The 24,225-nt window shown below is 41.1% G+C and overlaps 1 protein-coding gene across 4 annotated transcripts in view; it reads left to right on the top strand.

Moving 5' to 3' along the window:
- Nucleotides 1-23,947, top strand: part of tiam1a (TIAM Rac1 associated GEF 1a) — a 64,479-nt gene extending 40,532 nt beyond the window's left edge. Inside the window, exons 1-15 of one of the 4 annotated variants that reach the window (XM_037748115.1) lie at nt 2,065-2,459; nt 2,570-2,782; nt 4,099-4,232; nt 13,765-13,989; nt 14,350-14,418; nt 14,559-14,684; nt 15,319-15,427; nt 15,838-16,017; nt 16,128-16,246; nt 16,357-16,465; nt 18,245-18,303; nt 18,689-18,785; nt 20,413-20,500; nt 21,262-21,434; nt 21,534-23,947. In XM_037748115.1, the coding sequence (XP_037604043.1) occupies nt 2,629-2,782; nt 4,099-4,232; nt 13,765-13,989; nt 14,350-14,418; nt 14,559-14,684; nt 15,319-15,427; nt 15,838-16,017; nt 16,128-16,246; nt 16,357-16,465; nt 18,245-18,303; nt 18,689-18,785; nt 20,413-20,500; nt 21,262-21,434; nt 21,534-22,174 (2,283 nt within the window). In that variant the 5' untranslated portion in view covers nt 2,065-2,459; nt 2,570-2,628 and the 3' untranslated portion in view covers nt 22,175-23,947. Of the gene's footprint in view, nt 1-2,064; nt 2,460-2,569; nt 2,783-4,098; nt 4,233-10,027; nt 10,474-13,764; nt 13,990-14,349; nt 14,419-14,558; nt 14,685-15,318; nt 15,428-15,837; nt 16,018-16,127; nt 16,247-16,356; nt 16,466-18,244; nt 18,304-18,688; nt 18,786-20,412; nt 20,501-21,261; nt 21,435-21,533 lie in introns of those variants that run through there. The other 3 variants (XM_037748116.1, XM_037748114.1, XM_037748118.1) reach the window with 3 other exon arrangements.
- Nucleotides 23,948-24,225: the final 278 nt, after the last annotated feature.

Consider the following 24,225-nt stretch of genomic DNA (forward strand, 5'->3'; position numbering starts at 1 on the left):
CTGTGTGTGACTGCATCGCAGCAGCTACTGAGCCAGCGTAGCTAAATTGCTTTTGTTTGAGAGGTGGCTTAAAGGACAGAGTAGAGAGGGGAAGTAAAAGAAAACCTTGTCTAGAAAGGTGTTGGCTCGCAGGTAGACATAAGATTTTAGATTATATAGATCACCATTTTGGCACAGCTTGCCCTTTTCAGGATTAACAAGGTGATAAACATCAACTTAAGAATGGAGTCTATAGAGAGGTTATTCACTATGGAGCAGGGAACCTGCCAAAATAAAATACAAAAAAGTAAATGACTCTATAAATACATAAATTTGCCATTAAATTAACCAAAAATAATATTACAAATATATTTAGGCATTAATTAATTGATTAAAATGTGACATAAATTGATATTTCTGTTATAATTGGCTTCTTTATTTATTTATCTTTGTATTACTCCCCCTATCTATCTAATTTTCCATTTTATTTAATTATTTATTTAGCTATTTTGTATTAACTTTTAGATTTTTTTTTATTTCTGAATTTATTTTTTATTTATTTTAAATTTATTTTTTGATGGAGAGAAGGGACTCGGCGGTGTGGTCAAATTTAAAACAGAAATATCAATTTATATCACATTTCATCAATTAATTAATGCCTACATTTATTTTTAATATCATTTTTGGTTCATTTGATGGCATATTTATTTATTTATTTATTGAATCATTCATTTATTTTTGATTTTGGCAGGTTCCGTCCTACATTATTCACAGCTAAGACTCAGTATGTCCACATGATGTGAACCAGCAACTACACAATAGAAAAACATCTGGTTGCTTGCACCAATACGTCTAAAAAGACTTGAATCACCTGCCATTATACGCTATATTTGTCAGTCTGACGATTGCTGGCTTTCATCCTGAAAAAGGCATGATGTGCCAAAACCTTGATCCATGAAATAATAAAAAAAAAAAAAAGATTGCATATGAGCTATGAATATGTGGCTTTCTTCTCCTTCCTGAGAGCAAAGAAGAAAAACAGTATTCCTTTGTCTGCATCTGACTGCTGTTTGAGCAGCCGGGTCCCTATCTTTTAACGAAGCCAGAGAGACCTAATGGGTTTGAGAAACACACGGCCGCTCAGTAGATACACCGCTAATGTATAGAAAATAACATGCCCCACTGTTGTGCCCCGGGGTCAGACCAAGGTTACTCAAGTGTGAGATTGTGTCCTCCAGTGTATTAGCAATCTAAAAAGCTGCTAGCTTAGCAGGCTGCCAGCAGCCAGATGATACAGCTAGAGTAGAGATAGTAAAAAGCTTGTGGCATCCAGACAACACAACACAACGCATCTTTTGTAAGATTACACTATATTTTGCTGATTCACAGAATAAAGTATGTCAGGCACAACATCAGTAGGTCCATTTGTACGCTGGGATGAGCCTGTGTGTGTGTGTTTTTTTACTAAGAGTGAGGAGGATGAATGGGGAGTGAAAGAAATCACGCTTCAATTTCTGCAGGGTAAACGCAGAAACCAGGCCATCACTGGACAAGGAGCCCCAAAGGGTCTTTTCTCTCTGTCTCTCCCTGTAATTCCTGCTCCCCCTCCCCCTACAGAACCACACATACACAGCCAAGCACACATACAGTACACACTCAGCAGTATATGGCTAGAGGGGTTATCTCTCTCTGTCCAATAAAGACTCTGCTACAGCTGACATTTCACATCCCAGACAACTAGGTCATAACTAAGGGCTAAATGTGTGCCTGCCTTGTGTGTCTATATATGTAACTGTGTGTGTGTGTGTGTGTGCGCCTGCATGTGTTTGTAGCATTCAGTGCATATATAACAGAACGCCTGCTGTTTCCATTATAGTAGACAATATAAAATGAAACTGAAGAAAGACTAGACTGTGTAAACAGGACCAAAAAACCCTTTTGTCTTAAGTTAATTCTGCAGCGAGGGCAGGTGAGATCGCTGTCAGATCTCCTAAACAGCTGTCACAACCAATCAGGTTTATTGGGGGAGGTTGTCTGCTAATTGGTCTACTGATTGAGAGCTAATTCTCAATTAGGGGAGCCGGGCACAGGTGGTCGACGGGAGGGGCAAGAGAGAAAGCCTCACACTGAAGCTGTGCTCCAGTTGAAGGCCATGGATTCATTTTTCATATATAGTACCTTATAGATGATATACATGATGACAGGACAGGAATAGACAGGCATTGCACCCTCCTTCTTAAAGCCATCCAGTCTTGTTAGATCAGCCTCGAGCGACTATGCATAGAGGGATGCATTTTTCATGCATTGCAAGACATTAGGGTCTCAACATGTCTGATTTGCCACAGAGCGGCTGTTGAGGAGTATGGCTCTAAAGTCTTGTTTGTGTAGTTCATTTGTACGCATTAGCACTGTTGAGTTGATGGAAAGCTACTGTGTTTGGATGGCGCTTTGTTGTTGACAGACAAATCCTCTCACTTACTGTGCGTTGCTTTTATCGCTGTCAGCCTTTTCTGTTGCAATCTATTTCTCGCCACTTTAAAGGTTTCCACCTGTATTTCTTTATTTGTTGTGTCCTCTCATTCTCCTCCAGGTTTGAAAGCAGAGGATGAGATTCTGCTGCTGAATGGTAAACCGGCATCTGCCCTCCAAATGGACGACATGAGGGCCGCGTTTGTAAACCAAGCGTTGACCTTGAGCATCAGCACCCTGCCCCAGCTTGACCCTCGGCTGCTGTGCTCCCTTCCGCCGCGGCGCTCCGACGGGGAGCTGGGTCAAGCCACGGACATCTTCTCCCAGAGCCAAGGTAAAGCTTCCTGTTGTTGTGGATGCATGGAATACGTTACGTTGTTGTTATTATTTGGGTTTTGAACAAAGTTTCATTAGATGATGTATACAAACAGTGTCCTCTAGTGACAAATATAGTGAGCTTCTTTTTTCAGTTTCAAATTATAACTTCAGTTTGTTGAGGGCCATCAAATCAGGTCAAAGTGAGAAGGTCATGTGTGGAAACTTGAAGTCAGACAGCATCTGTCCAGTCTGAATAAGCTAGATGCCGAAACACCACCGGCGGTAATCAATTAAATGTTCATGAGATTATTATCTAGTGTGCGGAATCTTATTTTTTCCATCTTTTACATGCTTTTCTGTCCAGCATTTAGTATTTATTGCTGGATGCACATGCTTTTTAAATACTTTTTTCATGAAAACTTGACCTGAAGCTTTGACCTTTTGGTGTCACAGGAATCAGTCCAATCAGACTCTTAAGGTGTTTCATGCTGCTGTGTAACAGATGTTTCTGAGAAAAAGGAAACAAAAGCCTGTCCTTTTAGTTTTTATTCACATCTTGTCATACATCCTCTAAACCCCCAACTTAGTGTGGTGAAAAAAAGGGAAAATGCAGATGGTGATATTTTTTTATTAAGCAGAGGGTGAATAGGGCGATCTGCTAATTATGCATGGATGCTGTCTGATAACCAACCTGCAGGCAGCCGCCAGCTTTCCTCTGACCTGCTCTTTTTATCCGTGCAAGGGCACCATTTGTATTCCTTTTATAAATTGGGGCTCGCAGTGCACAGGCTGACAAGCTGGCGTTGTTTATACAGGGACTCGGAACACCATGAATATTAATATGAATCCTTCAGCAGTGTGGAGCTGTCATTGTGTAAGTTATGCCATACGCGAAGGGTCAGACGGAGAGTAAAAATACTTCAGCAGCCAGATGGAGGTTATCGGTGATATCATGCTTAAGAGGAGACGGGTGTACACTAGAGGCCTTCAACGCAGGGAATAAATGAGATTTTTTTTCTCAGATATGGATGGAATAATAGCGACGATACAGTCATATCATAATAAGAAACACTAAGGGTTATAGGGATGTTTTTATTAGCATTATTTTCACCATAACATAGGGATGTCTACCTACAGATTTTCATAACACAAGTGTACCATGCATGAATCCAGAAGGATACCCGGACACTTGGATTTATCTTTAACACCATTAAAGGAAGTGTAGAGAATTAAATGCATAAGAACAGGTTGATATGTGAATTTTACAAAAACTGAGCATTAGGGAGAAGTTCCTGATACACAGTGTATATGACACTTTGTCTCCGTCTGTAGAGGACATCCTGGACGAGGTGTCGGGGTTGACGGCGGAGAGCCCAGATGAGACTTTGGTGGAAGGATCTCGGCTGACCCCGCAGAGTCCCGGAGATCATCAGGAAGACAAAACCTGCAAGGGGACTGGACAGAAGGTAGAATATGGCATGCAAAGACACAACTTCTATATGTAAGACAAACATACACAACACACATACATGAAACAGAGCAGAGGATTAACAGTGTAGTTTGACAAAGGATGGAGTAAGACACACACCCAGATGTGTCGTTGCAGACAAAGAACAGCAGTTTTGGTATCAGTGTGTTTGTGTGTGTGTGACCTGTGGAGCAATGCTGTTGTTTGAAGTGGCTGATTAGCTGTCATCTTTCAGCTTGCTCACTTGTTGTTTTGCTTCAGCATCAGTGTGGTTAATTTCTCCCTGTTTCTGATCTCTGATCTGTTAAGCAGAAAAAGAAAAACACTGATATCACTGACCAACAATCCAATGCATTCTAGATGTATGTTTTGAGGGCCCATGTGTTTATGATTATACAAAAAAACATCTGGCAGGTCTTATCCTAAATATTTCTTCACCCGTGTCAGATTTTTTTTTGTGTGTAGCATGTAGCCAGAAAGCTGGAAGACATTCAGAGGCTTTTTTCACACGTGATACTTGTGACCTTTTACACAAAAGGACTGAAAGATCTGAGACAAGAAACACAAGTGTGTCAAGACACGCACACACAGCCATTACACCATATTTCACACACTCATGACTGCTTTGAAGTTGCTTTTTAGTAAATTCAAGTCCAACTTGATGTTTAAGTCATGCAGTAAATCTGTTGACACCTATAACACACTGTATTCATATTCTTACATAAATAGCAGATTAGTTTTTATACAGTGCTGACAACATATTGCATGACTACTTTGTGGTGTGTTGAATAGACCTAGCACATGAACAGATGTGTGCACTACTGGATGTGTGTGTGTTCTGGAGCACAGAGATGGAGACCGACAGGTGAGTGAAAGAGCATCACTGTCTAATTAAGATCATGTCTGGTCTGATCAGGGTCGGCGCAGTGATTGCTGGGACACGCCGTGCGCCAGCCGGTCTCCCTTGGATACGGTTGTCACTCCCATTACCATGGCAATGTCTGATAACCAGTAGCCACCGGAAACATTTTAATTTTTTTTGTAGCTCTCTGTCGATAGCCCAGACATGAACAAAAGATGAGGAAAGGGAAGGGACAGCGCTGTGTTCTCTCTTGGATTTGTGTCAGTGAGCTTCAGTCTCGAGGGCTAACTAATGGGGGAGGTCAGACCCGTTGGACAGTGGTGGTTCTGTGACTCCAATGTGCCATTATTCATCGGAAGCAAAGTAGGCGAAGATGAGAGAAATACCGACAGATAGGGTTGCCAGGATGGCTGGATAGAGATGAGTGGGGGGGAAACATTCAGCGATAACTTGTTAAACTTTACAATAGTTTGAACCTCTGCACAGCTCCTAATTTAACATTTAAAAGATTTTGCTATTCTAAGCTCATAGTGTTTGTACATGCAAGAAGAAATCCATTCAAATCTATTCTAACAAGGGAAACGGTAGAAAATGCAACATGCAATCTTAGTGTGCAGTTTAATCATTTTAATGTTGAAAAGATTATGCAATGTCGCAAGTGTCAGAGTAGCTGTATGTTGTTTTATGCAGTGAAGGAAACTCATTGTAGCATCTCATTACCATTAAAGGAGGTTGAATTTGTATATGAATATACAAGTTCACCCTCATTTAATAAAATTAATAAGAAATTAAAATAAAATAATACATTTAAAAAAAAAATTATAATATAAAATAAATAAACAAACATTTTAATTTAAATAAAATAAAAATTTAAAATAAGATTAAAAGAAATAAAATTCCCTTAATAATACAAATTAAAAAAAAATCATATATATGAAGTTAAATACAGGCTTCAAGGCACAAAATGATACGAACAAACAATGATGTGTTATACCACTACAGTAGATCCCTCATGTGAAACAATGCAATCTCCTTTGAGACACAATAATGAAGGTTCGGGACTAGAATATTGCTCCCCCTTGTCTGTAATGTTGTCCCTTGGTGTTTAATGCTTAGTCATGTGCTTTTGGTTTATTATTAGATGCTGTTCCACAGAAATATAGAAAGAAAAACAACGCCCTACAAACAAGGAAATACAGGGCAAACCAGTACATCAAACAAAGCAGCAGCAAAGCAGCAGTATCAACAGCGCTCTGGAAATCTATGATCTTTATCTCACCTCTCAGTCTCTCACCTCCTGCTCCAGTCTAATGTGTGCTGTCTTGTTTCTCTCCTAATTTCCATCTGCTGTCTGTTTTGGCCTCATTTTTTCATCCTCCCTTTTTCTTCACCTTTCTTGATCCTTGGCTACTTGATTTATTATTGTCGTATATTTTGTCCCCATTATTGAGAGCAACAATGTGACCGTGTCCTGCGTCAGACATGACAGCCCAGAGTTTGTCCTTTCTGATCATGCTGCTGTCTCATTATCTTTGTTTTGAACGCTCTTTCTTTTATCCTGTCCTTCCAGTTTCCTTGTGACTTCCTGTCCTTGTTTTCCCTCCTCCTCCTCCTCACTAACCCCCTGCTGCTCCTTACCATAAACAGCATGAGGCTCTCAAACAGCACGGCTCCCTTGTGGGCCCTGACCTGAGCCTGAAGCACTTGGACGCTTCCTCCTCCCAATACAAACTTACCACAGAATCCCTGGGAACTTCCAAAAAAATTTTTATTTATGTTCTTAAATTTGGGTTGCCCTTTTTTTTTTTTTTTGCTCATGTTGAACATGGTTTTGTTTCCCCCACTCTCCTCTTTGGAAAGCCTCCAAAGTGCTGAAGATTGCGTCTTACCTCATTTCACCCACCGCCTGCGGTCACATGGTGGCAAGACGGAGGAAAAAGAGGCAAAGTGGGACAATTTTAATTATCCCCACATTCTAATTACTTCATTCTCCACAGTGTTTCACATCATTTAGTGGAGATAAATGAGTGTCTGGCTAGCCGGAGGAAACGGGGAGGTTCATTATTTTAGACAAAGCACAGAGCCACCTCCACAATATGATAAACCAACTGGAGTATAAAAACGGTGATTGCTGGCGATAATAGAGATGACGGTGATTGCTAGTGTTCTCCAAGGTGTAGTCAGCCTCACTGACAAGTGCTGCTTATAATTTACAAACCTCTATCAGTTTGGCTTAGGGGTATTTGAAATGGGAAATGCATTATTCAGTGTGTGAAGGGTAGGGGGGGTGAGTTTTCATCAAGATTTGTTTTGATTGACTCCTGATGGTATAATTCAGGTTAAATAGCTCCTTGTATGCAATGCATTTGTTTAATGTAGTTACTGACTACTCCATCCATCCATAAATAGAGTGTATATTGAATTATATTTTCGGACTTAACTTCAGTATTTTTAGCCTTTAAGTCATCTTTTATAATGGTTCTTTCACTTTCCTCTTCTCATTGCCCTCTAATCAGGCCTCACAGCTTTTGTCCCAGTTGTTGCTGTCATCTCACAGTCGCCCACTAGAGGGAGCACTGGGCTGGTTCATGAAGCCTGCAAGACAACAATAATGTTTTTCTAGAAGTAGAAAATGTACGACAATATGGCAAGTAATACATTATCAGTAGTTGGCTCTTAAGAAAACAGAGCACACAATATAAACAGAATTATAACCTAAAAAAAAATTAAATAACTAAAGGGACTCTTCTAATAACTCTAAGGCATTAGTAATGTTCAGAAATTTTTTTTGCTGCTTTCTTTTTCATACACTTCAGCGGTTTGCAGTACAGTGCTAGTTCTCTCATGAAATAAGGGTTGTGTCTTAATATATTTACATTTATGGAAAAAAGATTACCTAAAATAAATAAAGTATTCAACAGAAACTCAGTTTCCTTCTCTGCTATGATCCCAAATGTAATATCATCTCTGGTAAAAAACAAATGGGAGAGAGAAAAGATTTTGGATTCCAGCCAATCATAACACAACAGTAATGTTTCTAACACTGAGCATGCAACCAAGAACAGATCTGGCTCAAAAGTAGTCAAGTATGATCACCAGTATTGAGTGGAATATTTCAGCATTCAACCATTTATAGATTGTATTCATTGTGTGTGTAATATATGATAATATAGCTACCATTTAGATCAATTTAAATGTGAAAAACTGAATTTTCTTATGTTCTGTTATTAATGCCGAGTACTCACTACTGATTTTAAGGAAAGAACAAAAATTCCCTCGCTCTCACGTCACGCTCATAACTTCCCTGAGTTGTAGGAGGAAGCTTTCAGCCTTAAAAGTCTAGATGTTCATGCATAGATTTGTGAAGACTCGTGTCATAACATAACCATCCTTTCACTTCAGATTAAATGATTAAAATCTCTCTCTCTTTCTCTCTCTCTCTCTCTGTCATGGCGTATATCCCATCATTCCTCGTGGGGATTTATGGATTTTCAGATCAAAACTGTACTTCAAGACTCTCCCCTCCCCCCCCCCTCTCTGTGCTCACTGACATTGACAAGTACATGCCTGCTCTTGAGTGCATGCCATCAAAATGTATATTTACTCATACATGTGTTGTAATACTACATGTCAAGATACAGTACACCCAAGTGTGTGTTTCTGTTATGCCAGGTTATGTGGAACTGTGTAATCTCTGTTTATCCTGGCTCTCTCTCTGTACATGGTTTCAGCTGACGGGTGTGAGAGCAGGTTTGTGCTTGCCTCCACGCTCCTCCCTCATGCTGTCTCTGTTCTGAAGGGGCGAGTCTGTGATGTAGTACATTTTTGTAAAAGGGTAAAAAAGATTCTTCTCTGTTGGAAATGGTTAGGAAATGCATGTGTTGGACTGACTAAAGAAAAGGTATTACACGTCGGGGGTCTCTCTTTATTTACTTGCTGCCTGCCTCTTAACTGTTTTGTTTATATCTGCTAAGCTTTTTGTCTGTGTGTGTGCACATATGCTCATTTGCTGATCCTTTTTTTATCAGAGGATCAGCAATTTTATCACAATCTCTCTATTTCAACTAAAGATTGTGATCCCAAACTTGTGGAAATATCAACTCTTTGGGGAAGAAAATCATTGACCCTTCCTCTCATATTCAACATTCTTTTCTTACCTCCGCTCTCAGGACGGTAAAGAGCAGTCTTATTTCTACAAGTGTTATGCAACTCTTGTTTCTCAGGAAAGACAAGTGTGCAGCAGGTGTGGTATAGTGCGGTGAGCCATCCTTGGATTGACTAGGGTGGTGCTGGAAAGTGAATTTCGGGCTCTAGATGGAAACAATTACGGTACGAGAACGTGAATTTCCAGTCAGACCTGGAGCAAATATCATTCGTTGAATATACTTCAAGCTGCTTTGACTACCAGGAGGAGATGTTATGTGCATCAGGGATTTCCTTATTGTGCTGGGTATGTTTTTATTTCAAATTGGTGTCCAGATTTGTTCCTTTCGATGGTGTAATCTTGCTTGCTTGAGTTGATGCTTGGGGGAAATTTCAGAGACTGGTTTTGAAACACGAGAGGAATGTCGTACATAATTTTTACCTGCTGTCCTTCTTCAAGCGTGGTGATATAAGTCTCTCTGATTTTCTATGAAAGGGAGAGAGAGAGAGATGCCTGTTGTCATTTCGTGCTGTTCCTGTATTCCTGTGTTTGGCTCTCACCACCCACTGCTTCCTCACCTCCCCTTCTCTCCTCCCTCTTTTCTCCTCCCCTCTTTTCTTCCATATCTCGTGAGGATGTGATGTTTGATCTTGTTATTTAATGTTGTATTCCCCGTTGCTGCTGCTGCTGCTGCTCTGAAATACCTGGACAGAAGTGAGATAGTCAACAAGGACAGACGGAGAAAGAGTGGAAACGGGTAGATGACCGGGGAACATGCAGAGGCAGTCAGGGGGGATTGAGACAGATAGACTGATTGGATAGTCTCTTTAGGATAAGGTGACATGAGAGCGCTGTTGTTTATTGCGATCTGTGTTTTTGACCCATTTGCATAGCTGCGGCTGTGACGATTTTACCAGCAGTAGTGTTTTGCAGAGCAGCGTGAGTGTTGAATAGGAGATATTTACTTTGACACTTTTATATCAGTTTGGCTGGATCAAGATCCAGACATCCTGCACAGTGTTATCAGTCGTACATTTTGGAGGAAGATACTGTAAAAACAAATCCTTCTGGCACTGAGTGGCACGGAAAGGGAGGAATGGAAGCTACCTGGACGCTAGGAAACGGACGTCTGACTTCTCGTTGACCTCAGTTTGACCTGCCAGCATGTCAGCCTTTAGGAGGAGCAGGAACGCCAGGCGCTCGACCGAATCCATCTATGATATGTTACAGCTGGTGAGCCGTGCAGTCTGATAAGCATGCGTGTGTGTGTGTGTGTGAGAGATCCCTTGTGTTGTGGATGTGATCCTGCAGAGGTCAGTGTGATTATTTGATGGTGCCGAGGTTAGAGGTTCAATTCCCAGCGGAGCAGCCCATTGTAACAATTAATGGAAGATCTGTGACGGATCACACATTGTGACTTGAGTGATAGATTTATTCATTGTGCCATTAAACTAGCATTACTGTGCTGCAAATATATCAGTTGGGCTCAATTGTTTAGAAACGAACAATGCAATTAATGATATTTGAGTTTTGCAAATCTTGAATTTAATCCTTTTTCAAATCAAAAAGTCTAATTACTGACATGTGTGTCAACATTTTCTTTATTAATATGTTTATACTACCCATTTGTAAATGTGTTGCAGATTTGAAAGCCATGCATAAACACTTATCCTCTTAATTAGTGGTGGTGCTAAAGAATTATGCACCCTCTGTCTCCATCTCCCGCTGTCATCCGTCTCTGTCGCTGCTCCATCTGTCACTTGGCTGTCAAGAGCAAGACCTTGCTCACGCGTGGCAAGACAGTCAGTGTCATTACTGTTTTTTGTTTGTGTATAGATGTTCATACTGTAGGCATGATCACAGTGTTTCTGTTTGCACATTGATCCCTGCATCAATTTCCTTTCTTTTAGTTAATTTAAGTTCATTTAACATATTTAAACATTAACCACAACGTCAATAATATATTGTGTGTCTGTTTAAGCAGGAGTTTTAAATTGTCGGCGACGCGGCTACTTCTTCGGTTGTTCAAACATGACTAACCTGTCTGTGATGCTCGCAATGGCGCGTGAATGACTTGGCTGTCAGCGAGGATTTAATCAGATAAGATAGGCTTTATTAGTTTACTTGCGTTACATACTTTTGGTTTAGTTGTGTGATGTTGTGGTTTCCTTCTAGTGACTAAAGGAGCTCATTTTGACCCGATTGGAAGAATTTCAGTATCAGCATGTCCGTGAGATTGTGTGAGATTGTGGGTGTGTGTGTGTGTGTGTGTGTGTGTGTGTGTGTGTGTGTGGGCCTCGCAATGTTGCGAAACTGGTTTGAATACCACAATGGAAAATTGTGTTTGTCATCGCCGCAGCCCAACAGGAGACAAGCCGTGGAATCAGCAAAGACAAGCCGTGTCTGACCAGCTGACCAGCTGTCTGTAAATCAGTCCGTAGGAACACACACAAGCAGCAGGCGCAGTGTGTTGTCACAGATTACAATAATAAACAGCCACTGACCCCACACAGATGAGGGATGTTTGTGTTACATACATTTGCAAAAGTACTTCTATAAAATGACACTGATGACTGTCAGGTTGAATTAGAGGCATGAATTTCATCAAACTAAACGATGCTTGAAAATCTGATTGCTCCTGTTTTGTGTTTTCTGCGTTCTGCAGATACAGATTTTGGCTCGTATCATCTGCATCTGCAATGACTTGCTGCGCCAATGTGTGGTGGTATCATTGTGTTTGTTTGAGTCTTGAAATGCTTAGTAATTGTCACACAAAATCGCAGATTTTCATTTCTTTAAAGGAACAGTGTGTAACATTTTGGGGGATGTATTAGCAGAAATGGAATATAATATTCATAACTATGTTTTCGTTAGTATATAATCACCGGAAACTAAGAATCGTTGTGTTTTCTTTAGCTTAGAATGAGCCCTTCATATCTACATAGAAAGCGGGTCCTATTCACGGAGTCCGCCATGTTGTACCACCATGTTTCTACAGTAGCCCAGAAATGACAAACCAACCACTGCCTCTAGAGAGAGCCTTTCGCGTTTTTACGTTACCTGAAGGCCACCGTAGTTCTCCGACACGCTTGTGAAACTGCGGTAACGTGAGCTGTAGAGCGCGGAACCGTGGTACAGCCAGCCGCCGTCTGACTTCCGTTGCTCCTAATGTAGTGTTATTATGGTAAGGATGGCCTCTGAGTGAGGAGAACGGCGTTACCACGTGTTTTGCACTCGGCGCCTCACGTTACCGCAGCCTTAGAAAGGCAGAAAGTGAGCGGAGGGGTATTCGGTTGGTTGCCATCTGCAACCACATCACTAGATGCCGCCAAATCCTACACACTGTACACTTTTTTTTAAAGGTTTATTTTATGAAAGACAGTCACAGCACAATTAAGAGATTTGTTAAGGCGAGAATTAGACTCGTCTAGTGTTGGTCAGGAGTATGAATCTCTCGCAATTAGTGCTCGGTGTGTGGGCTGAGTCATTCATTCCCCCACATTTCAAGGAGATTCTTTTTTTGTAATTGTCTCTTTAATCTGCTGGTCCTGGCTGAGTGACGACTGTGAAAAGATGCACATCTCTTTCATCTCTCAACAGCCTGCCTGGACCTGGCCCCGCAAACAATCCCATGAAACCACAGATTCATTAATGTTTGATATGAATCCACAGATAGAGGAATATATGTGATCATAGGAAGTAAATAATTAGGTTGTATTTGCAGACATTGAGAGATTAATAGTTGTTTTAGATATTGTAGGAATAAGTATTACTCAGCGTACATTTCAGATTTGCCTCAACACATCCAGCCTCTGATGATGCTGCTATGTCAATTCCTCTCTAGTCTTCTGTCTCCAGTGCCTACGCACTGTTGCATTCACCTGCACAGCCTTGGGTTTATGAAAGAAACGGTTAGATGTGGACGGAACCCCTTGATCCTTACCATTTATGTTCTTGCGTGGGTTCCAGTTTGTCATTCATAAACTGCTGTTGAATATCAGCACCGACGATGATGCATCTGAGCTTTTGCTTTGCAAAGCCCGGTACTGAATAAGGATTGTGTGACTTTTTAGTTTAAAGAGTAGCCGCAATATCAACTAATATTGGTCTGTGGAGCCAGAGAGAGGCAGAGGGGAAGAGCTCCCTATTTCTTTTTAAACGTTAGGTCGACTACTGTCCCAGTTTGACCTGGCAGGTCTGCTCATGCTTGGTATTTTTGATATCAGGGATGTACGTGGGTGTTGTTATGGCAGGTTTTGCAGGACTGTATGTTTTGTTGGTGTGCATATTTTCCAGTTTGTATACTGTATGGACATTATTTGTATTCTACACAAGTCTACATCCGATACATGATTTGTTTGTTGTTTGTTTTTGCTTCTGCTGTATTTCCCTCTCCTCTTACAGTAGCTCACATGAGAACATACCTTTTTCGAAAATGCACTAATAGCAGCCGTTTCCGACATAAAATTAAATTTTGTAAAAATGTGTAGAATATGACATGTCCTTTTGTCTCTTTCTCTACAGAGCACGGAGCAGGTCACTGCTTTCTGCCGCAGTCTCCATGACATGAATCCCCTGGAGTGCCCTATGTCATCCTCCTCATCGTCGTCCTCGTCGTCCCTCTCCCCGAGCCCTGTGTCAGCTTTTCCGCCCACGACAGGCACCGCCACACAGAGACTCCTCTCCCACGCAGACAAACTCCGCAAGGTCATCAATGAACTGGTGGAGACGGAGAAGACTTACGTCAAAGTCAGTACAAGCTCTACCTAAGCGTTTAAGACAATCTTTTACCACACAAATTGATACTTAGTGAGTCATATCTGTATCTGTTTGGCGATAATTGATGCACAATCTCACACACTTCTGGTAAAACGACGCTACGGTTGTTGTTGGGAGTGTCATAATCATTGTAATAGGCACGCAGAACATGTAATGGTGGGTTTTGTCGATACCTGTGAGAGCTGATTTCTTTCCGTTATTTAAAATCCTCAGTAATGACTCTACATGAAACAACCTTCCCTTCAATAGCCGCCCACGCATGCCCTTCCCCATTCCTCCCTGAACATCTGATCACAGACTCATCTTGTACTCATTCCTTGTCTTTTTCAGGACCTGAGTTGCCTAATAGAGTGCTACTTGACACCTTTGCAGAAAGAGAGCTTCCTAACACAGGATGAGGTACTTTCTACCTGATCTGTATAATCCAAGAATACAAACACTGTATATGAATTGTTGTAGATATATAAATAATCTTAACAATAACAGTGCTCTTAAGGTAGTAGTAGCAGTGTCTGAATGATGCTCTGCATGTGTTGTAGCTGGACGTTTTGTTCGGTAACCTCGGGGAGATGGTGGAATTCCAGGTGGAGTTTCTCCGGACGCTGGAAGATGGGATCAGACTGGTGCCAGATCTGGACAGACTGGAAAGGGTGGAGCAGTTTAAGGTGAGGGGAACTGTGTGCATCATTCATTTTTCTCACACTTTCAGGCTACTTCCACTAGGTTACATCTGTTTAGAACTGGATCTTAGGCTGCATTCACGCCAGATCCGGTGGTGCGACGAAAACACAAGTCCTCCCATTCATTTTGAATAGTGATAGTGCATTTGGGACGTGGCGGCTGAAGGGGGTGCCAAAAAAATTAAGCGGCCTGCGGCGGAAAAGTAGAAAACAGAATCAACTTTTGGACAAACGCAACCCAACGTCTCGCTGTGGTGGACAATCACGTGACCGGCGATCCAGAGTTGTACAACCCAGCTATGAGGGAACAAAAGATGTTAGTCGTCCCAGTTAATGGTCCATTAAAGTGACTCTCCCACATTGCCGCACAACACTGTGGCGAATCGCCGCAACGCCTGATCTGGTGCGAATGCAGCCTTACTTGGATAATTCATGACATAATGGTCTAAAGTGTTGCAGTTGTACAGACATGTTTGTCCTGACTTACCTTTCCTTTAACTGCTCCCAAACAAAACACACTCACTTTGACTCACACTTTGTAATTCTCATCTACTATAGAGCAGCCCCTCGATTTAGGATTTCTGTTGTCATAGCATTACATGCTTGTTTGTTTCCACAGAAAGTGCTGTTCTCGTTGGGCGGTTCATTCCTGTATTACGCCGATCGCTTCAAGATCTACAGCGCTTTCTGCGCCAGCCACACCAAGGTCCCAAAAGTCCTGGCTAAAGGTAAAAACATACCCACATTGACTGGCATCAAGCACAGAGCCACCACACGCTCCTCTGATAGTTATACAGTAGTTTGGCGTGCGATAGCTGAGGGGCTATTGCAGGACAGGAAGCATGCATTTATTCGCACGCCCTACAACGAGCTGCAACTAGTATCGGCACACAGTGAGGCATTAACATGAGACTGACAACGTGAGTCAACACGCAGTTGCGAGGAATTTGAAAGTACAGTTGATATTAGCATTTTACTGCTTTGTTCGCTGCCCTGACTCACACTTTAGTGGCCACCTATTAGTTTTTCATCTTAAGATGCAATTTCTCTTTATCGTTTAGATGCAGGCTGTATTCGTTTCAGTGTTTCCTCGCCTGCTGTACAAAATGAACAAATGCTCATATTTCTGCTCCTCCAGCAAAGACCGACCCAGATTTCAAGGCTTTCCTTGCTGAGAGAAACCCCAGACAGCAACATTCATCCACTCTGGAGTCTTACTTGATCAAACCCATCCAGAGGGTCCTGAAGTACCCGCTGCTGCTCAGGGAGCTCTACTCTCTCACCGACCCCGACAGTGAGGAACATTACCACCTGGACGGTAAGCCAGAGTCCTACCATTTATTATTCACATGCTCTTTTTGATGCAACACTGCTAAACTGCTGTGTGGTAATTAGGATTTGGAGATGATGAATGTTTGTGTCGTTCAGTTGCAATGAAGGCCATGAACAAGGTCGCGAGTCACATCAATGAGATGCAGAAGCTTCATGAGGAGTACGGAGCTGTTTTCGACCAGCTCATCAACGATCAGACCGCCGATAAAAAAGAGGTAAACATGATGATGCCCATTTTATTCAAGGTTATCCGTTATGAATCCAATAGATCAAATAACTTAAATTAATATTTTACAAACTGATTTATCACTTCTATTTATCTCAGGTGGCTGATCTCTCGATGGGGGATCTTTTGCTGCATTGTACTGTGGTGTGGATCAACCCCCCAGCCTCTTTAGTCAAGAGCAAAAAGGACCCTGATTTGGCTGCTTTTGGTAAGGCTTAATGTGGATTTTGGATTACCTTCTTTTTTTTTTTCATTTCTAAACGTTTCAGCTGTGTAAACAGGAATAGAGGCCTTTTACATAACTACAGCTACACTGGAAGTATTCTTCATGCATTTAAAGTAGCTTTCAAAGTTAACGCATTAACACAAAATTCAGTTTAACGCCACTAATTTCTTTAACGCATTACAGAAATCGATCTTGAGCGGGCTCAGTTTGAAAGCGGTTTAAATGTCATACTAGCTTGTCGTGAAGGAGGTTTAATAACGCTCCAAACTTACACTAAATTTTGGCGAGGAAAAACTGGCATGTCCATTTTCAAAGGGGTCCTTTGACCTCTGACCTCAAGATATGTGAATGAAAATTGGTTCTTTGGGTACCCACGAATCTCCCCTTTACAGACATGCTCACTTTATGATAATCACATGCAGTTTGTGGCAAGACATAGTCAAGTCAGCACACTGACACACTGACAGCTGTTGTTGTCTGTTGGGCTGCAGTTTGCATTGTTATGATTGGAGCATATTTTTTATGTTAAATGCAGTACCTGTGAGGATTTCTGGAAAATATTTGTTATTGTTTTGTGTTGTTAATTGTTAACCAATAACAAATATATACATACATTTACATAAAGCAGCATATTTGTCTATTAAATACTTGACAAAGTCTCCCTTTTAAGGTGCATTTTGAACAGATAAAAAATGTGCGATTAATTTGTGATTAAACGAATTAATGTCTTTTGATAATCGCGATTAAAATGTAATCCATTGACAGTCCTAATTTAAATGCTTTTTTTGATTCACCTAACTATATCCAATGCGATCAAATTCAACCGCATTAGAGTAAATCCTAATATATCATAACGATATACGTAATACAAGCTTCATAAAAGTAGATTTCATTGCAATGGGTTGGGGTTCCATTGCAGCTGATGAACTCCATTTGGTGTACATGTTGAGGTATGATGGGTTAAAAAGTTCCATAGTCTTAATTTTCAAGTCAAACTCTTCAATGTGAATATTTACAAAATAGATGATGACATGCCTTTTTTGCATCTTTATGCACTGGATTGGTCAACACATTATATAACTTTGAAAATCCCATCTGCAGGATTTCAAATGACAACATGATCTGTAAAGCACTCCACCCCGTGTATTAAAACAATGTGTAACGAGTAAACAAATATTTTGCACATGCAGTAGATTTTATGCAGTTACAAAAGAGCAGTTTTGCTATACATCTACAGTTCTCTGGAGAAACACTGTATAACTGTATCTAAATACCTGCAGGCACGTGGCACTTTACTGCACCCCACATCATACTGTCATGCATAGTGTGACACTGGGTGCTATTTCCCATGGTGAGGAAATAGACTCGGTAAAAGGAAAACCCAGTCGGGCATATAACATTAGGGATCTATTTTTCTATTTTTCATGTGAAGTGCAGCATGTTATCCTTACATTCTCACCCACCCAGGAGTGCCCTGTGTCTTAAAATTGTATTCAGCACAGACACCTTTGTGCAATAAATATTACATCTACGTGGTATAAGGGACTTTAGAGAGTGGAAATGGTTGCTTTGTGCATGCAATGTCGTGACTTTGGTCCATTTTCCTCTTTTGTGCTGCTGATATAGCATGCCAGTAGCTGTGACTAAAAGCGTCCGCTGACATGCTGCACCAAGCTGTCACTGTAGTAATTTGGGTCTTTTGATAAATGCCCATGAATGACCCTCCTAATGGTTTCCATCTCTCCCTTTGCCCTCATTTAGTGTTCAAAACAGCAGTCGTATTTGTGTACAAAGACAGCTCCAAGCACAGGAGAAAAATCGTAAGTACCTTTTTTTCCTCATTTTCTGTTGATGAATCCAGTCAGAGAAACACTTTGTTCTAGGGTGTACTGTGTGGATTGGGACTCTGGGCTTCCTCTGAAGTGCTTTTTTTAATTGCTTTCTTTTAGTTTTGGATGGCACTTTGAGACTACAAAGAAATTAAGGTTAATGTTTCTCATCATGGGACAATAGACTGAATTGAATGAGGGTAGTTATTGGCAATAGACCGAAGTGACTTAATATGCACAACTTCGACAAGTACTGTGGATCCTAGTGTCTGTTAAAAACACCCTTCTGTCATTGCACTCTTGTGCTCCCTGCTGTCATGTTAATGTATTACAGTGGTTATGTATTAGATATCTAACCCGTCTCTCTCCTTTTCAGGGTGGGTCTCACCGTGCGTCCATGAGTGATGACAGAGATCCTTTCCGTTTCCGTCACATGATCGCAACAGACTCTCTGCAACTCCGCGCCCTTGCAAGTAGGTCTATTTAAATACAGTAACATGCAGAAAATGTCATATTTTTCGATCTTGCATCACAATTCGTCCATATTATTATCACTTTGAGGACTGGCTTCAGAAACTAGAGGATTGCTGCTGGGGTCTGTTCTACTGTAGCTTAGTGAATGGTTAGTAGTTTGTTCACACACCAAACTCAAGTGATTATCTCACTTTTTACTTTTATAAAAAAACAAATTAATTTAGGTAGTTTTCAGAGTGCATTTGCTAGTTTTAGTTTAATTTAAAATTTTCAGTAAGGTTTAGTTTTAGTTTTTATATATTTATTTTAAGTTCTACAGTAGTTTTTTTTTTTTGTTAGTGCCAGGTATAATGTCTCTGAAGTATGTAGCTACATATACATACAAAATACATGCTGGAATGGCCATAATGTTTAATCTTCAGGCTACGTCAGTGAAGCAATTGCGACATAGCGCCATCTCCTGGAAGGTCAAGTCTGTTCAATTTCTGATTCAATGAGAGAGATGACGGAAATTCATGTTGTCTCCTTTTTTTGGTAACGATGTATTATAGCTTAAAAAAAAAAAAAAAAACTGAAATTAATTTACGTTCATTTTTCTTAATTGTTTTTACCCAGGCAATGTAGTTTCAGTTTAGTTTTAGTTTTTCTTAAAGGATATAGTTTTTATTTATTTTCAGTTTACTAAAAATATTATTCACTGCATATTTTCATTTCAGTTTTAGTTTACCATAATAACCCTGGCGCCAACTCACTGATACATTTTTAAAAAAAAATTCTCATGTTTTTGAAAATTCAATGACTAAAAAGCTGCAGCAAAATTGGAACAGATGACCTGTACAAAAAAACATTTTAATTATCCGGTCTTTAGTTTAAAATATGTATTGGACAAGAATTGAAATGTGTGGACAAAGCTCTTTGAGGCGCCTGGTGGAGACTTTAATTTGCCTTGCCAGGGAAGCATAGACCTCCATAACTGATAATGTCAGTCAGCCAGATGTCTCCATAATGAAAGTCTGTTCAGTGGGGAAACTTATGAAGGGATTTTTGCATGTTATACAGATTGTGCTTATTGCATACATAAATGTATTACACATTATTCTGTGAGAATATATGTGTTGAATCTGCACCAAAAATCTGTTTTTAATCAAGTTCAGGGAGGTTTTGGACGTTTTTGGAAGTGCCTGAACTATATTTTTGCTTCTTTGAAAGCACACATAAACCCTAATCATATTGTTCTTTAGGAATAAATGTATTTGGCATATTTATGTTGAGGTCACAGTAAAAGATAATTTGCATGTGAGGGAGTCTGTTGTCCAAACCACAGAGGTTGTTTCTGATGATATTTTCTGACAGTGGCTTCAGAGACCACACAGTGTTGCTGCTTTTCTTTCCCACAAAATAAATGATAAACTTTTTGGAAACAAAACCTATTAGTAGGTCTGCATGCAATCTTCCTCACATCTCTGTCCTAGATGAACCTTAAATCGCCCTCTGGCAGTGCATTATCGTCAATCTGCCTAATGATCTGTTGTTTAAGGGGAAAGAAATTGATGACGGAAATGAACTGAATGCATTTATGAACGTAGATCACATCTCTCTTTTCCCCTCTTCTCTTCCTCCTCTCAGACCCTGAGGGGACAGCGGTGTGTGAGATTGTTCACACAAGATCCGAATCTGAAGGAAGACCGGAGAGAACCTTCCAGTTGTGCTGCCGGTATGATTTTGGTATTCAGTAGGGCTGTTGTAGTTAACGAGAGTATAGCGTGTTAACGCAATTTCGATTTAATGCCACTAATTTCTTTAATCGACTTGCGATTTTTAGGTTGTATCGGGCTCATGTTCTTGAAGGAAGTTAAATAATGCTCCAAACTTGCCCTAAATTTTGGGTAGGAGCAACTGTCATAGCTATTTTCAAAGGGGTCCTTGACCTCTGACCTCAAGATATGTGAATGAAAATGGGTTCTATGGGTACCCACGAGTCTCCCCTTTACAGACATGCCCACTTTATGATAATCACATGCAGTTTGGGGCAAGTCATAGTCAAGTCAGCACACTGACACACTGACAGCTGTTGTTTCCTGTTGGGCTGCAGTTTGCCATGTTATGATTGGAGCATATTTTTTATGATAAATGCAGCACCTGTGAGGGTTTCTGGACAATATTTGTCATTGTTTTGTGTTGTTAATTGATTTCCAATAATAAATATATACATGCATATGCATAAAGTAAGCATATTTGCCCACTCCCATGTTGATAAGAGTATTAAATACTTGACAAATCACCCTTTAAGGTACATTTTGAACAGATACAAAATGTGCAATTAATTTGCAATTAAACGCGATTAAATATTTTAATTGAAACAGCCTTAATTTTCAGGTATTCAAAACATGTGACCTGAAGGCACTCGACATCGAACACAAGAGCCTTTTCTAGGATGTCATCTTTAAGTTGTTGTTGTTTTTGTCCAATCTGCAGATCTCCAGATAGTAAGAAGGACTTCCTGAAAGCAGTCCACTCCATCCTCAGGGAAAAGCAGCGGCGGCAGCTTCTTAAGACGGAGTCTCTGCCGCCCAACCAGCAGTACGTCCCGTTTGGAGGCAAGCGCCTGTGTGCCCTCAAAGGGATGCGGCCCGCCTTGAACAGAGCAGGTGACAAAGCTCAAGTATAGCTTTATTTCACAGGACAGGAAGGGCCTACAATATTTGTACATTAACAAGATAAAATGTCTTTTTTCTCTTTCTGTTTAGCAACAGCTCCATCACGAAATCTGGCCCGCAGGAAACTGGTGAGGAACCGCTTCACCATCGACACCGACCTGGTTTTCCACGGCAACAACAACAACAGCAACGATTCAGACCCCCCACACCCGCCACTGTCCCAGCACGCTCTTCCTCAATCCCACAAACCTCAAGGAGAGGACACGGACCGTTGGGTGGAGGAGCAGTTTGACCTGGGTCGCTACGAAGACCACGGCGAGGGCATCGACATGGGGCAGGTGAAGGAGACGGACATTTTGAGCGACGACGACGAGTACTGCAAGTCCGTCCGAGCCGCCTCGGCAGAACCGGCCGAGGTGGAGGCGAGGATGGAGGGACTCGACCTGCAGGGCAGAGAGGGGAGGAGCCACAACCTGAACGGACGATGGGAGTCCGGGAGCGAGATCATGCTGAGCGTGATGCAGGAGGAGGACGTTGATAGAATAAAGCACGGCGAGGATTCAGACTCCTTTACCTCCTGCGGTGTCTCTCTATCCCGCTGTGCAACCCCGACTCTAAAGCTCGCCCCTTTGAAGCAGTGCGCTGCGGAGGGGGCCACAAACAAGGACCACGATGTCATCTGGGTGCGGCGGGATGACTTTGCTAACGGGTGCAACAGTGACGTCTTCTGAATTGGGGAATTATAGAAAACGAGATGAAGAAAGGAGACAGACGGGTGGGTTTCTTACCACTTTTTACACAAAGCAGGAGCGCAAGAAAATGTGGGGAGAGATTGGATACAAGCTTTAAATATGTAGAATAAGGAGGTATTCGTGTATAGAAAGTGTTAAACCTCAACCAGTCCTCCCTGTATCACTACACAACCCTCTTCCTCCTCCACCTCACCTGCATCTCCCTTGTTCCGACAATCCTAAAGTACTGAAACACCGAGCGGGGTGAGGAAAAGTACTCAGAGATTCTCATCCCAAACTGCTTAACCCCGAAAGAATACACGGCCCTCACTGTTTTTGGACATACACCCAGGCACACACCTGTGGAATTGTATGTGAACGTATGAACAAGACAGCACTGCATGTGTATGTACACTGTTGAAAGTGCGTAAAAGTACACAGGAGCACAGACACAGAAGACTCTAGAGGCAGCTACTGTACCGTGCACACATTGTACTGGAGAGACGTCGTAACTGAACTGTGATCTTCTGGCCAAAAATGTCTATTTTTCAACACAGGAATGTGGGTGTTATATATTTTTCTGACTCAGAAAACCGCGTTTGTATTTTAACACTCAAAAGGGCTGTGCGTTACTGGACTTCTCTTCAGGGGCTTTTTGGCTTAGCGACCGCTGTGTAAAAGATGGTGAGATCTAACTAGCTTTACTGTGCTTTTTATTGTTTTAACTTAATATCGGCTGCACATCGGTGTATAGTCAGGAGTTCAATAGAGTGCCGTTAACCTTCTTGTATGAAAACGTTTTTTGAAGCTCACTTTTGTCTCCTATAGCATATCCTTTTAAAAAGATACCTATTCTTTATTTAATTATTGCCTTTTATTACTGTAATTTGTAATGTTTACACCACACTCAGCTGCCCAGTGTTACAAACCACATTTTTGTGTGTTTGGTGCCAGAAACCGGCTTTTAGAGAGCCATCGCTTGTGCCCTTCACATAAATGTCCACTCAAATAAAAATGCCATTGTTATTTTGGTACCTAATGGATTTCATCAAGGTCATTAATATACTGGATCATTTCTTGCTCTCCTTATGCTCCACATCTATGATTAATAGCATAATAATTCCTGCAACAATCCTGTTTTACTTGACTTGTCTGTTGTTTTGAAAGGAGGTACTCAACAGAGCCATGTTAGTGACTGAACTGTAACTCCAAGGTTGTCCTCTGACCGATTCAGTCATCATCATCATCATCTCTCTCTCCAGCTCCATTGACCTTTTGTCATGTCAAGCGGAAGCTGGCTGAGACTGAGACGTCACATCCATGACATTTGACATCAATCCCTACTAGAGTTCCTCTTCACCCCTCCTGCATTTCTTCCCTTATCCACCAGGCTGTGCTGTTTCACTATATGTCATCTCAACATGCAAGCACAGTCATGCGCACCTTTTAATGGATGTAATGAACATGCACTTAATACCCAACTATGAGGGGGGGAATATGTGAACTACTAGAGTGTGAGGAGAGTGGAGGGAAATGATACACTTTGGATGTTCTTATTATTGTGTTTTTTATTATGATGCTGGTTTCTTAGATGTTTAGCTGTCTGGGTGATGATGCCCAGCAGGGACTGTGAGGTACAATCACCTGGCCTTGGAGGCAAATCCTGTGAGAACCCCCTTTGACTCCTCCCCTTTGTACTTTTAAAAAACTGTGTTCGTACATAAAACTGTGGAGTATTATCATTTTTATGTTAAAATAAATTTTCTAAATTTAGTTTTGTGTGAAAGTCCTAATTATTTTTCCATTTTTTACACAAGCGGCTGAAATCAAAGGGCTGCGTTCTCCCTCTTCTACAACACTGATAGTTTAGTTTATTTGAGCAGTGCAAATCGATAAACACGAGGGCTATCAAAGTCAACGCGCCAATAACGCAAATTTGTTTTAACGCCACTAATTTTGCATTAACAAAACTTGTGATCTTTAGGTTGTAGTGGGCTCAGTTTTAAAGCTAGAGTGACGATACTGGCATAATATGAGACTAGAAAACCTAA

The sequence above is a fragment of the Sebastes umbrosus genome, chromosome 17, assembly GCF_015220745.1.
Source record: "Sebastes umbrosus isolate fSebUmb1 chromosome 17, fSebUmb1.pri, whole genome shotgun sequence".
Taxonomy (NCBI): domain Eukaryota; kingdom Metazoa; phylum Chordata; class Actinopteri; order Perciformes; family Sebastidae; genus Sebastes; species Sebastes umbrosus.